Source organism: Montipora capricornis, chromosome 14 (assembly GCF_036669925.1).
Source record: "Montipora capricornis isolate CH-2021 chromosome 14, ASM3666992v2, whole genome shotgun sequence".
NCBI lineage: Eukaryota > Metazoa > Cnidaria > Anthozoa > Scleractinia > Acroporidae > Montipora > Montipora capricornis.
The window spans coordinates 37053338-37068337 of NC_090896.1; the positions used below are offsets into that span (position 1 = coordinate 37053338).

At 40.5% G+C, this 15000-nt stretch overlaps 1 protein-coding gene across 1 annotated transcript in view; it reads right to left on the reverse strand.

Moving 5' to 3' along the window:
* Positions 1-5009: 5009 nt before the first annotated feature.
* LOC138032715 (oxysterol-binding protein-related protein 1-like) overlaps positions 5010-15000 on the reverse strand; it is a 41698-nt gene continuing 31707 nt past the window's right edge. The window contains exons 26-31 of the mRNA XM_068880420.1: positions 14229-14347; positions 13036-13294; positions 12476-12538; positions 10953-11013; positions 9710-9797; positions 5010-6199 (exon numbers count right to left, since the gene is read on the reverse strand). Coding sequence (XP_068736521.1) covers positions 6097-6199; positions 9710-9797; positions 10953-11013; positions 12476-12538; positions 13036-13294; positions 14229-14347 — 693 coding nt within the window. The 3' untranslated portion in view covers positions 5010-6096. The remainder of the gene's footprint in view (positions 6200-9709; positions 9798-10952; positions 11014-12475; positions 12539-13035; positions 13295-14228; positions 14348-15000) is intronic.

Genomic DNA, 15000 nt, shown 5'->3' on the forward strand with positions numbered 1-15000 from the left:
TCCAGGGACTCTTTAAGAACTGCAAGCTCCCTCTTCATCCGCTAAAATAATGAAATAGGGGTATCACATGCTAGAATAGTGACATGTATAACACTAAACACAAGTATCAGACGAAGTCCTTTGTCTCAACGAAAACATCAATTCAAACCACCCTCAGAGCACATAAGAAAAACTCTAAAAGTCACGAAGACGGGTGAAAAAACTTCACTCTCGGCTCCCAAAAGAGCCTGCAAAATTCACTGCAGTCATCCCTCGAGCCAACCCGCCGAAAGATTCATTCCACAGATCAACACTGGTGAACAAACTTCACCCTCCGCTCTCAAAGGGGCAGCGCACCTCATCCAAAGCGTATTTATAGCTATCCTGTAGTGTGCACGTGTTTTATGCACGCCTAGCCAGTATTCCGTGTTATTTAATTTTCGAATACATTAGGAGTGTTGTGAATAGTTCTACTTTACAAATGAATGAAAACTAATTTCTGTAAGAAAAACGTCGCGTTGATTATGATCAACGGAAGTATAATTCAGGCTATCATACTCTGTTCAATTTTATTCAATTATGGTTCTGTTCACATTCAAATACAATAGGGAGGGTAACATCGCAGTGTGAGACAAAATAGCGCGGTATCGCTTTGCCTGCCACAGTCATTATCACCATGCTAGAGGCGAGGAGAGAACCAAGGATAGCTTCTGAGAACAGAAGATGACAAATCCAAATCTTCGCTCCATAAAGCGATTAGAAGTTTCGTCTGCTCATACCACCACGTGCTCGCTATTTTGTTCAATTACGCACTGTAATTACTTCAAACAACCACCTTGAGGTTGTTTGAAGTAATTATAATCCAGTTATAATCAGGGACTGCAATAGACCTTTTCGGCTTGTACATTTTGTTTTCCCAATACCGACGCGTCATAATACTCAGGAGGTTTGGTCTTTTGTTTTGTTCATTAAAATGAGGGCATGCAAGCATGAATATGCCTGCGAGCCGGCTTACTTGATAGGCAAGGGCGGTGGAGCCGCAATCGCGAGCCGGCGAAGCCGGCGAGAAGAATGGGGCGAGGAAAAGTGATTCCTCGCCCCATTCTTCTCGCCGGCTTCGCCGGCTCTCGGTTGCGGCTCCACCACCCTTGCCTATCAAGTGAGCCTGCTCGCAGGCTAGCATGAATATGCCTGCATGCACTCTTTTTAATGAACAAAACAAAGGACCAAGCCTCCTGAGTATTATCACATGATCTGTATTGGGAAAACAAACTGTAAAGCCGAAAAGGTCTATTAGTTGATGTGAACCCATTTCATATTTAATTCGATTATAATTGGGTCACAATCGAGACCTAATGTGAACACGGCTTTAGACTCGCTTTGAAGAGGAGGCAGACAAGAACTCGGCAATTCCATTTCGAGGCCCATAACACCATATTTTCGTGGTAGACAATTAAAGCGACGTTTATCAACTCATGTACGAAATGATCGCGCCAAGTGTAGCCAAGCTGAAAATTTGTTGCGGAAAGGAAAATTCCCCTGAAAAATATTGCATTCCATGTAACATTGGTTACAGCCAACAAGTCCCACTCGTCGGTACTCGCGTCGTTAGCTATTATCCACCTCATACCCAACGCAAGCTCACGGAATAATTGTTAGGTACTTTGCATAGTTCTATCTTACATTTGGCATTATAAAACAAAGGTTGGTTTGGGAGAGCAGAAGGAGAAATAAGTACTGCGGAATAGTCATTCTGTTCTAGGCACTCCTCGTTCGGCTATCGTTATTTATTTGTTTTCATTAATGACTGTTGGTGACTTATTTTGGAATATATCAGTCATCGTCACGGAAAGTATGCGCACCATGAAAAAAGGGGGTTCTTCATTGACGCATTAAATCTGCGTTAAACAGAGTAAAATCTAAAAGAGGGAAATTCATAGGGGCCAGAGGCTTAAGTTGACCATAGTTCTTGAGTAGACGTCAACGTATGTTGTTAACAGTTTCGACCCGAAGGGTTCTCCAATGACGAGGAAAATCACCTAGCCTTAAGACGCTTTCCATTTGACAGAACTGACGGGCCAGACCGGACATTTGGAAGGACTAACTCTACAACGCATTCAAAGTAACACACTTAATAGGATGTTATATACTCCTCCAGAAGAATGCGAGAGACTATCATGAGAGTGTTCCATTTTATTTACAAACTGACAGGTCTGGTCGGCCAGTTCTGACAAAAGGAAAGCGCCCTTACACACAGTTAAGTCTGTATGTGGCCTTCTTTGGAAATAATGGGGTCCAGGATTTATAGAATTTGTTTTCGCTCACATTCCCTTCCTTGCGCGACTTAAAACACACACGTAGAATTAATCGCTATTTTTACTCCACTTATATTATGATTGCCAATACCATTTAGTTATTTATGAAATCATCACCTACAAAGATTCACTGTTCTTGTAATCTCCAGATGTGCGAAACACAAATAATTCATTTAAAATATAAATTATCTTTACTTCAGGTGATGGTCTTAATCTAGTGACATAAATTACATTGTGACGTCATAAGACAACTATATGAAAGCCATTCATTAAACTTAAAGACAACTAATTTGAAACTACTTTCAAGGCTTAGCATCGTCGCAATTAAAGGTTGTTGCAGTTGTAAATGACTAGCGACAGAAAGAGATGACTTCTGGGCTACGACATGTTACCATTATCAAATGCAAAACTGTAGTCCAGTCAAGTTTCGCTGGAATGGAGTCTGAGTCTTTCAAAGACTAAGACTAGTCTTTTTACCCAATGAGATCTTTGTTTTCCGCACCCCTCTTTATTCCAATGTACATTCACACGTTCATTTTATACACAACGATACCAATCTCATTTTTTACATTTCATAATTGTGACTGGTGGTCGCCGAAGCGTCATGTAGTTGTATCGCTAGTTTTTATTCTTAACGTGTGTATCACCTCAAATAATCCTTTTCAGTCGATGATTCTCTTCACTTGTTTAAGACTAATTCTTTTGCTCGGTAAAAGGCTCTTCAAAATCGTTGTTTTGTAAGCTCCCAAAAATTCGAGAAACTACTTGTAATTTGATCTATGACCGCGCAAGGAAGCAGTAGTGTAGCAGCTCTCGTAACCTGCTATAGTTTGGTATTTGTAAGCAGCTTGTATCGTTTTCAAAGTCTAATTCATTGTTTCAGTTGTTTAGTGTTTTGTTTTTGGGTTTGGGTAGCGAGCGAATCACATTATACGCTAAGAGAGCTGCTACATCACCCCAAGAAAGACGAATGGGTTTACTATCGGGTTGACGTTTGTGACGTCAACGCAGTATCGAACCCATTCCCCATCACCGCTCGGTCATGGACCAAACTATGCGCTTCTTCCCTCTTTAAAGCGACTAGAAAGCGAGTCTTCAATAAAAAGGTTGTAAACATAACAATCTATTTGCGACAATTCTTCGGAGAATAGAGCGACTTTCATATGACCTTGAAAATCAATGTAAAAACAGAACGTAAACAAAAATACAAAACATTTAATTGGTGTATCGAACAAAAACAAACCAGCGCGAATTTTCATTGGCTTAGCGAACGAGGATGCAAACAACGTCATCTCTCCATGGAACTTTCTGGAAAGCGATCGGCATCTCACATAGACATCATTTAAAATGCAGTAATGTGATTGGGCAATCGAACTGTTTGCTGTCCATATTAGGAGTTTTCTTGGCGGGAATAAGGAGAAGCTTCGTTTTAACCTTGCCAAACATTGGTCCGTGAAACAAATTGCGAAGCCTTTTTCAAGCCTTAGTCACTGTATTGAAATAAAGTGGAAAAGTTTTGTTGAGGTGATAGACACGTAAAATGTTCAACTTAGTCTTCCCTTGGAACTGAGAAGACAAAAAAATCTGGAACGAAACCAGGGGCCCGTTTCCCGAAAGTCCCGAAACTTTACGGGCCATTGTCGGGTGTCACAATTCCCTTTGTATCTCAAGAACGGAGAGGATTTAAGTCGTCAAACTTCACAGTTCGTTTTCTTTCTGTTACCTGGAAAACACGTTAAAAGATCGGCTTTCCAAAACAAGCGGTTGGCAGTTTCACAAATGGCTTTTCGGGCCCAAAAGGTTTTCGGGACTTTCGAGAAACGGGCCCCAATACTTGTCTAAGTAACAGCATTTCACAGATCAAGCTATTTTCAGACGAGTTCTTGAATAAGATTTGACTTGAAGGAGTGACCATTCTCATTCTCATGCAAGACTTGCGATTTATAGCTGGAAAGGTCTAGTATCGCGGGAAAATCAAGAACTTGGTCTGTAGAACGCCGTTCCACAAATACAATAGGGAGCTTAAGACAGGACGAGGACGACGGCTACGAGCACGCAACAAAACAATAGGCTTAATTAGCAAAAACAATAGTTCTGCACACTCTGCACGCCCTGCACGTGCCTTTTACATTTCTTTGCCGTTCTCGTTTTGACAACGACGCGAAATGATCAAATTTGAGGTCATGTGGAGGACGAGAGCACCTGAAGATGAATTTTTAGTTTTCTCTCTAAATATCCACACTGTTCTCATTAATTTTATTCTTGGAATGTGTATTCACACTTTCTAAGCCGAGCGACATGGAGCAATCGCAAAATTATTTCAGTAACGGGAAATAATAATTTTAGACAACGTTCTCGTAGCCGTCGTCGTCGCCTATTTCCCTTTCGTAAACGGTCGTTGCCATTTGAAATGGTTGTTGCCATTTCTCAGAACGGCCGTTGCCATTTGAAACGGTCGATGCCATTTTTTAGCTCTGAATTACACTCATTAGGTCTAAGAACTCAGAAGGTTGCGGTTACTGGGAGTTGTGTCTCGCTGGTCATATGAGTTAGGGTTCGGGTTAGGGTTCTGTTTAGGGTGAGAGCTAAGAACCCGAGTTCGAGTGTTGAAATTTTCGGACTCTTTTTTTCCTCCAGTTTTTCTTTTATAAATGTTTCTTTTACTTTTTTGTCTTAATTTTTGTTAATATTTTTTCTTAGTTTGCTTCTTTTAATTTTCTTTGAAGTGATGTGTGTAGTCGACCGTTTCAAATGGCAACGACCGTTTACGAAATTTGCGTCGTCGTCGTTCTCCTTGCTTAAGGTCCCTAATAATGTTGTACTGATGTTGTACTAATGATGTTGTTGCTCCTGACAATACTGACATGACCGTGCGTTTGCGCTGCTCCTTTGTCTACCAAATGAAATTCAGCACATACAAGGACGTTGATACAAGATGGAATTTCCACTTAAAGAAAAATCTTTGTCGAGCAATGTCAGACCTCTGACCTCTCACACAAGTGAACCTTAAAGACGAGGCCTTAGGCACCATCTACAACTGTTTTTACCAGCAGAATTAAATTTAAAAGGTCCTATTAAAAAAAAAATATCGTTCTAATACCTTCGTCTCTCCTTCAAGTCGCTGCTATTTTTGACTACGACGTCACTATGATCTAAATTCTATTCGCATTGAGCCTGCTTCAATACCGGATTTTGCTTCAAAATTAAGTTACACATACCGTGAATTATTACATACACGAAAATTCCATACTCAAGATCCTCCATTAAATCTATGATTGGTTTACTCAAATGCAAACATACTGAATAAAAAAGCACTTGGAAAATTATCTAAGCATTTCCGCGACACGCGCAGGTCGACGCCCGCTTCAATTGTTGATAAATTAGAAAAATAGTAAGAAATCTGGACCTGCAACTGACAGTATGTTGTATGTTGCTATATCAAGCAAATTCCTAAATCGTTATCACCACCACCTTCACAACCAAGCTTAAGGAACAGCTTGCAACCCTATTTGTTAAAATACGAAGCTCTCTTCCGTCATGCAAGATACATTACACTCTGATGCCATAATCTCTGAAAGAAGCTGCCGAAGAGTCTCGGCGAGGTAGAGAGAAAAAAGCGGAAGGTCAGGCTCCAGAAACATCGGACTCACTGAAGTGAAGGGTAATCTTTACAGTCTCGTACTCTTCCTAGATTTTAAGCCGGGGGAACGAGAAAACACAAAGTCCAATAGCAGTGCTGGATACCGAGAACCCACCGCGTCTAACGAGCTAGAGTTTTTTTTTTTTTTAAACTTTGATACTCCTAAAAGATATCTGGGCAACCTTTCCAGTCTCTATTCCAGTATGTATTTGTAAAGATCCAATCCAATTGCCCTGTATATGGATTTATATCTTCTTTAAACCACCTGTAAAAGACAATGCAAATTCATGCTCAACGTGTTAACAACATGATAGCTAAAGCAGAATAAGTCTGACGCGCATGCGTGTCGATTTAACTACAATCTTGGACAGAATAAAATGGAACAGAAATGCCCCCTCTCCCCCAAATCAAGGATGAAGGTGCGTGAAGGCCAAAACGCGCCATTTTCCCATCACTGATTTTGGGGGGGAGGGGTGGTCTCAATGTTCCATTTAATTTGTCCAAGATTGTCTGTGGAGGCTACGTCACAAATTCAAGATTTGGTCAATTAAAAGGTCATATGTCAACACATTAATCATCCGAAACCACTGGCCTCTGACGCAGTCACGCTCGTCGCTAGTGTTGCTATGTTGAGATACTACATGGAGCGTATAAAAGCCAAACCTAAATGAAAATTTGCCAGTACGATCAAGAATAAGGGTATAACTCTACGTAGAACTGACGAAAAAAATGCAATCGTGAAAAATACCCGAGGAAACAAAAGCAAGAGTTAGAGTTCTCAAGCCCACTACTGATCTTACTCTGAAAGCATTTCTGGGGAGTTAATCGATAAAACTATAGGGTCTATGTAGGGTCGCATCGCCGAGATTAAACGAAGCAATGGCAAAAGACTTTGTAGAGCACTTGAATGGTTTTACATGACATTAAAACGTTTGATGCACGATTCACGAGACTTTTTATACGATTAACGTCTGTTTTGAGACGCTTTTCAACGGTTAAGCACGGTTAACAAGCAATGGAAAAAAGCGTCAATCTGTTCTGTCACCTTTCTGGCTAGACGACAAAATCGTGAAAAATCGACAAAATTCGTTGCTGATAGTCCGCAAATCGTGCCCATCAACACTTTTGTGAACGTAAATCATGCTCTATTTTTCAGCGTGGAAAAATCAGAAGATAGATCAGGTAAATATCGTCAACAAATTTAAGGGAGCGCAAGTGCAGTTCTTAAAAATTGAACAAGTTTGCGTATTCGGTATGGTTGGCGCACGGATGCAAAGTCTAAAGCGTAGAATGTGGGTAGGTTGGATAGTTGGATGAGGTAGGTAATCTGTGGTGGAAGGTTCGAATCCTCCTTGCATCATATTTCTTTCTTTTTGTTTTCCTTTTTTTCCCCAATAGTCTTATTCTCTTTTTTGTTTGCAATTTATGTTCTCATTTTATAGGCCTCCTGCTTTAAACGTAAATATAGCTTATGAAAATAATTACAGTCAACTCTCAGGTATTCGGATGATGTAACTTTTGAGCGAACGAGAGCAGATTTCGTGTCGTGATTACCCCATATACTACTGGTAACGCAAAGCAGTGGCTCATGGACAATCTTGGACAGAATAAAATGGAACAGAAATGCCCCCTCTCCCCCAAATCAAGGATGATGGTGCGTGAAGGCCAAAACGCGCCATTTACCCATCACTGATTTTGGGGGGAGGGGTGGTCTCAATGTTCCATTTAATTTGTCCAAGATTGTAGATATGCCCAGAAATTCAAGTAATCAGACGCACGCCGATTTAAATAAGCGTCACGAAGTGTCCCTTTGCTCTGCAACAACATCATTCGTGTCTGGGTGTAAAAATTCACGTCGTCAAGTTTCAATCCATTTCCATCCTCTCCATCCATAGATGCACATAACAAAGAATAGCTTCAATACGAATATCTTCAATACACTTCAGTTGTTATTGGCAACAAAACTACACCCTCACGTTTTGGTCTTGATTGATGCAAAGACATATTTTAGTGTTTTGAAGTTTGACTGAAATAGCGTGACACTACCCCTTTAAGATAACGCTTGCCCTAACACTTACTTCCTTGTTGGAAAAAAAGATATCAAATGCTCGGATTTAACGGGACACTAAGCGTTCGATATCAAAATTGGGCGTGCATCTAATTAGGGTCAAACCTGGACATAAGGGTTTTTAAAGGAAACCTCCGCTAATTAACAAAATAACTTTAAACCACAGAAAGTAATGTTTACAATTAAAATTGTTCAACCTTTTCAATAATAGCGTTTTTATTCGAAACAAATGAATTTCAAAAAGCTTGTTTTGGCTTTCAAATTTCCCGGGTGCCGCCATCTTGAATAATTGTGACGTGTCGTGCTTGCGACACAAAGAGCGTTTGTTCTGGAACAATAGGGCAACAACGACACGTCACAATTTTTCAAGATGGCGGCGCCCGGGAAATTTGAATGCCAAAACAAGCGTTTTTGAAGTTCATATTTTTTCGAATACAAACGCTTTCATTGGAAAAAGTTTGAAAATTTCTTAATTGTAAACATCATGTTCAGTGGTTTAAAGTTATTTTGTCGTTTTAGTGGAGGTTCCCTTTAACAGGCTTACCTACCCCTAACCTTAGGGTTACCTAACCCTAACCCTAACCTTAGAGCTTACGAAACGACGACGCCGACGGCAACGACGACGCTACAAAACAATAGGTTTAGTGAGCAAAAACAATGGCTCTGCACGTGCGTTTTACATTTTGGTACATTTTTTTGCCGTCATCTCCTAAATGACGACGTGAAATGACCAAATTCAAGGTTCTGTGGAGGACGTTAGCACATCACGATGAAGTTTCAGTTCTCTCTCTACGCTTCCAACTCACTCATACCAGTTTAATTCCTCGACAGTTACTACACATTTTTAACGCGAAACTACATAAAATAGTTTCTTAGTGATATCAATGACGCGAACTCGTATTTTTAAATGAAGTCCTCGTTTCGTAAGCTCCCTAATGTGTTTGCGGCGATAAAAGGAAACGCATTATCGGCATACATCCAAGTTGGCTGTCAAAGGCGCGACAGAAAAGAGGTGATAGCTGGCTCTCACTGCTTTCTATTCCCAAACTCGGCATTATAAGGATCGCGAAATACTCTGCTGGAAGAGGAATTTTTGCCGGATTCTTCAGTTTTCCCTTCTTATCAAAGCCCACATGAAATGAATTCCACGTGGTTACTAATTCGCTCCTCTCAAATGCAGTTGACTAAATTATATTTTTCGTCCCTTTCCCGTGTTTCTAATATGGCATAGTAACTAAAAGAACACGTTGCGTAAAAAAACGTTTGGATTTATTGCCTTTTCAGAAAAGAGAAAAAGCTCCGTTTTCCCCGAAGCGCGTCTTTTCTTTATTACAAGATATACATCAATGCTTGTAAACGTTTACGCATTCAAAATGCATTTGCTGAAAGACCGCAACCTAACCAACACGAAGAAGAGAATGTGGTTTGCGTATTCACACAAAAAGGAGATTAAGCGTGCGACGTTTTTGAGAAGCGGACGGAAACCGGAAGTGAACTGTTTTCTTGTCGCCACACAATCACATTTATATTCCTAGCAATCTTTTCTCAGTTAAAGATGATTAGTTGAAGAATCTAGGAGACAGTAATGACTTGGCATGCAAAGTCACTTCCGGTTCCGTGGCGTCGTATAGAGCGTAAGCCGGATCAAACAAAGCGCAACTCCAGCCATCTATATAGCATAAAAAAAAGACGTCTTCCTGTCCTTACCTGGGTATCCATCGATCACTCTTCGATCTCTCTTTCTTCGCGGCTCTCTGTTTTTCCTCAAGGCGAATTTTCTCCCGAGTAGCACCATCTGTCGTTACGAATAAAGCTCACGTTACGAATGAGAAAACTGCGTGATCCTCGCCCTTGGGTCGACAATTGAAGCAAGGGCTCCAACGGGACTCGAACCGCATGACCTCTGCGATTCCGGTGCAATGCTCTACCAACTGAGCTATGACGCCACACAGTTTAGTAAGAGCAGGGGCCCGTTTCTCGAAAGTCCCGAAAACTTTTCGGGCCCGAAAAGCCATTTGATTAACTGCCAACCGCTTGTTTTGGAAAAGCGATCTTTAGACATGTTTTCAAGGTAACTAAAAGAAACATGACTGTGAAGTTTGACGACTTAAATCCTCTCTGTTCTTGAGATACAAAGGGAATTGTGACACCCGAAAACGACCCGTAAAGTTTCGGGACTTTCGAGAAAGGTGACCCAGGTCAATTTGTTGGTGTGATTTGTTCCCGTGCAGGACTGGATGAATGAAATTGTTGTTCCGTTTCCGAGAAAAAACTACATGAAAAATAGTTTTAGTTACAGCGGCGCAACTCTTTGGAACAGCTTACATCGTAACATTAGGGAATCTAGTTCCATAGATCAATTTAAACGCCTTCTCTATCAAAATTTTTAAATACACGGCATTCATGGAAATCAGGTCTGTAGGTAGCTTATTTTGTAAATTAATGTAATAATAGGATTAGGATTTTAGATTTTAAGATTTTAGGATTTTACAAATCTCTTTTTTGGAATTGTACCTGATGAATTTTTTACCGTGTATAAATTAAGTAAATAAATTAAAATTAAGTAAATGAAATGAATTGAATGTATATTTGAAGTGCGGGCTAAAGACGAATGAGAGAACTGAGTGATCCTAGCACCTAGCTGCACAATTTAAGCAATCGTCGCCTTATAGTAACAAACTGAACATCTTTGTAACATGAGGTCCACTTCAGCAACCGTTCTAAAATGGAGGATTCAAGCACAGCATCGTTATTTTAAATTCGGATAAACGCGTATCCAATGCTAACGAACGCGTGGGAAAATGCGTACCGAATGATGGTCATACGAATACAGCCAATCAGAGCTGAGGGCAGGGGTATGGAAAATTCGTGACTAAAGAACTCAACTATTGCTTTTGGTGATAGTTGGGAGATTACTTAAGAAAAAAGAGGGAAATCCTGCGCAACGTACCTAAATCGCCGTTTTCCAGAGCGCGACAGTCTGGTCTTAATCTTGAGTCCGTGGGCGGCAACTATAGAAAAAAAAAAAGGAAAATGTTTAAGCTAATCTTTGTAACATACACACTTAGTACAAAGAACGGTAAACAACATCAGTTGCTTCAATCTCTCCTGCAGTCGTAAATTCTGAGCTTTTCTAATTCACTTTGACTAGCACTGGATGGGCGGATTGACACCAGGCTAGACCAAAACTAAAAAAACTGGCCCAGTGGTGAGAGCACTCGCCTCCCACCAATGTGGCCCAGGTTCGATTCCCGGACCCAACGCCGCCACAAGTGGCGGTTAAGTTTGTGTTGGTTCTCCACCTTGTTTCGCAGGTTTTTCTCCGGGTTCTCCGGTTTTCCTCCCTCAGCAAAAACCAGCATACAGCTGATTCCAGCTGGCTGTAAGCTGTGCTCCAAGCCTGAAGGCGAGTAGCCTTGGAGTATGGTTCGATCGTAACATGAAATTTGATACCAATATAACGAAAATGTGCGCTATGGGATATTTCTATCTATACAACATAAGGAGAATAAGGAAGCATCTCACATATGAGTCAGCTCGTACACTAACACAGGCAACGATAATAGCCCGATTGGATTATTGTAAAAGTCTTCTTTATAGATGCTCTGATGGTCGAATTAAAATGTTTCGGCGTTTGCAAAATATGGCTGCTAGACATATATGTTACTCAACACGTTTTTGTCGTATCACGCCGTTGATGTTCAAACTACACTGGCTACCAGTCAAACTAAGAATTAAACACAAAATTTTATTGATGACTTACAAGGCAATACATGGGCTATCACCTGATTACATACAAAGTCTAGTTCCTGTCAAGAAGAAATCACCATATAATCTCCCATCTAATGAAGTTTTACTGGCTCCACCAACTTTTAAATCAAACAAGACAACAGGAGACAGAGCTTTTCAAGTGGCAACACCCTCTGAATGGAACAAACTGCCAAAATTACTTAGACTAGAGAACGATTTAAAATCTTTCAAAACAAAACTTAAGACATTTTTATTTCAAAAAGCTTATTATTAATTTTTTTTTTACTTTCTTACTTTCTTCAAGATACGATTATTTTATATACTTCTTGCCACTGTAAATATAATCATAATTAGTCATAATTTTTTTAAAAACATTATAAATAACCTTATTGTTAACTTTAAGGACATGAGATCATTTACCTATGGATCATGCGCTATATAAGTACTTAATTTGAATTTGAATTTGAAACTACAAACCTAAATCTCACAAACCACTGTGCGCTTAACACCGTTCACCAGGCCTCTGATACGTGCCAGAAAAATAGCAATTTACTGATTTGTAAATTGTTTGGAGTAAAAGGTTTGATTTTTTGGTCGTGGAGAACTCACTGGGAATTCGTAAAAGAAGCGGAGAGAGATGAAAAGGAGGAACTCAATTTCCGGGCTCTAGCTGTTTCATTCCAGGCATTCTGAAAGCAAGGCAAGTCAGTACAAAATGATTACCTGAGGTTTTTGGTCTTCGTGAAGTTCGTTAAGTTGCATTGCATACGTAGTGAAATTGTACATCTGGAGAAAAGCAAAAAGAAAATGGGAGACTCAATCAATGTAAAGAGAAACTTAACGGATAAATAGTAGAGGAGCCTTTACTATCTACAATTAACTGCGACAATTCCCTACGGATTTGGTGACACTGATGACCACTCCCTCCCTCCCCCCCCCCCCCCCCTCTTTAACGGATAAATAGTAGAGGAGCCTTTACTAACTACAATTAACTGCGACAATTCCCTACGGATTTGGTGACACTGATGAACACTCCCTCCCCCCCCCCCCCCCCTTTCCTTTAACGGATAAATAGTAGAGGAGCCTTTACTATCTACAATTAACTGCGACAATTCCCTACGGATTGGTGACACTGATGACCACTCCCTCTCCCCCCTTCTGACGTTTAGTGATAGCAAAACCTTTTCTTTTTCTCCTGGGATGACCAAAACGCAAAACAACTTACTACTGCGCTACTCCCCAACATTCCCCCAACACACAAACATGCTGGTTGCAATGGTTACCTGTTTACTATGCGGGGGTCTTTCTTGAAATCTCCACAGGTCTTTAGGAGCAGAAAAATCCACAGTAACGCTGCCATCACTGCTCCCACTGCTGCAACTGTCAAGTGACACGGCCGAAACTGACGCGTTGCTCCCTTCACTGGCGTCCGATCGCCGGCGCTTCGATTCGCGCTTGAAGTCCTTCTTGTTGAATTTATCCACAGTGCAACATTGAATTTTGTCCGTCCAGTCCCCTCTGATGATAAAACGTTTTCTCTTGCTAATCAATGACAAAAAAAAAATAACAAATACCGTCAATAAATCTAAGAACTCGTCACTGAGCAGGATTAACGTTTGCAAACTTTCAATCAATCAATCAGCAAGCTGGTTTTCAGACATGCCGTGTAAGAATTACAAGATATAACTGTTAAAAATTACAAGAATTACAAGATATAAATGTTAAAACGAAAAAAAAATTAGGTATAACTTAGCGCTTAAAATTATTTAATGTCAAGGAAATTTAACATTTCGTCAAGAATGGTTTGCCGAGAAGCGAACATTCACCAAATTCTCAAAGCGCTAGCTGAAAGGAAAGTTAATGGACTTCATTCGATAAGATTTAGAAGTTTTGGTGGGAGAAATCAAACATTTCCCTCCCTCGGGATTTAACATGGCCGCTGTGTAAAACTTCGCGTGATTTGCCCTGCGCCTTAAAAACAGTTTCACTCATAAGCGCTATTCGGAAATTATGACTGAAATGAGTGAATTGCCCTTGATCTGGTGAGTATGTGAGAAAAATTCGCTTCCCCAGCAATCACTCTACAGCAAGACCCGCTCGGACCACTTGTTACATTTGATCCTGGTAGCCCCGGTTCAACTTCTCGGCTGCACTTGTAAACAGTCAACTGGTTTGCCTCCGGCCAGTTGGGATTCTTAAAAGTTGTCGTTCTGCGCTGTTGTTTCATTGCAAAGGGCCTTATGAGGAGTGGCCAATTAAGTAGGTATGCATAGATCGTTTTCAATCACGTGATGAGACGGCCATGTAAGTGCACTAGACAATAGCAAATTATGGCTCATGTTTTTCATTACAATAGAGTCAAATTGCCAAAAGACCTTTTCTCTATTGTTCTGTGCACCAACACGGCTGCTGTGACGTCAGGCGAAAACATCTATGCATGTAACACTGCGATATCGCAGAGTATTCTTTCACTTACTCCGCAGAGAATATGGAACCTTCCACTTTATTGAGTTCTCTTCCAAACCAGCCTCCAGGTTTAAAGTGTAAAATACTGAAATCCCCCGTGGTGTGATTTGTTATTTCCATTTGACCGTACTGCGAATCAAAACAGAAGAGAATTAATCCATGATGATTTCATCCCCAAGCATGCAAGTGGCTTGGAGCTATTTCTTCAAATGAGATGTTAAGTCGGTTAATTAAGTTTCTCGCCAATCAAAGGCGTTTCACTGGGCGTCTTCTGGAATATGAATACAGAAAGTGTTTTATTTTTACTTGCGATAAGATGCAGGTTTCCAGGTACTTTTGTAAGGCAGGATATCAACAAGGAAATTTCCACAGCTCCTACCAAACTATTATAATTTTTCTATTATTTCGTCGGGCCATAAAACTGACCTTGTAGGGTTTTTGAACTGAGACCCCCCTCTTTTCTGAAACACTGAAGATGTCATCTGAGTTACAGGACGACAAAATGAAGCTTGAATGTAATGCCTTTCGATGGCTAACAGGTATGCCTAGCCAAAGTTGTCAAAAATAGAAATTTAACGGCTGTCCCCTTCATTTGCCGTTTAGGAAGTTTCAATCGAACGTAATAGACAAGAAGGAATTGACTATAGCTAAATGCCAATCTAACCTCGAGAGGCCACACCCGATGGTCGAGAAACAATGGATTGAAATCGTGCTTCTGACAACAATTAAGTGAATGAACTTGAATCAAACGTTCCGGAGGCGTTGAAATAATTCTTGATAAA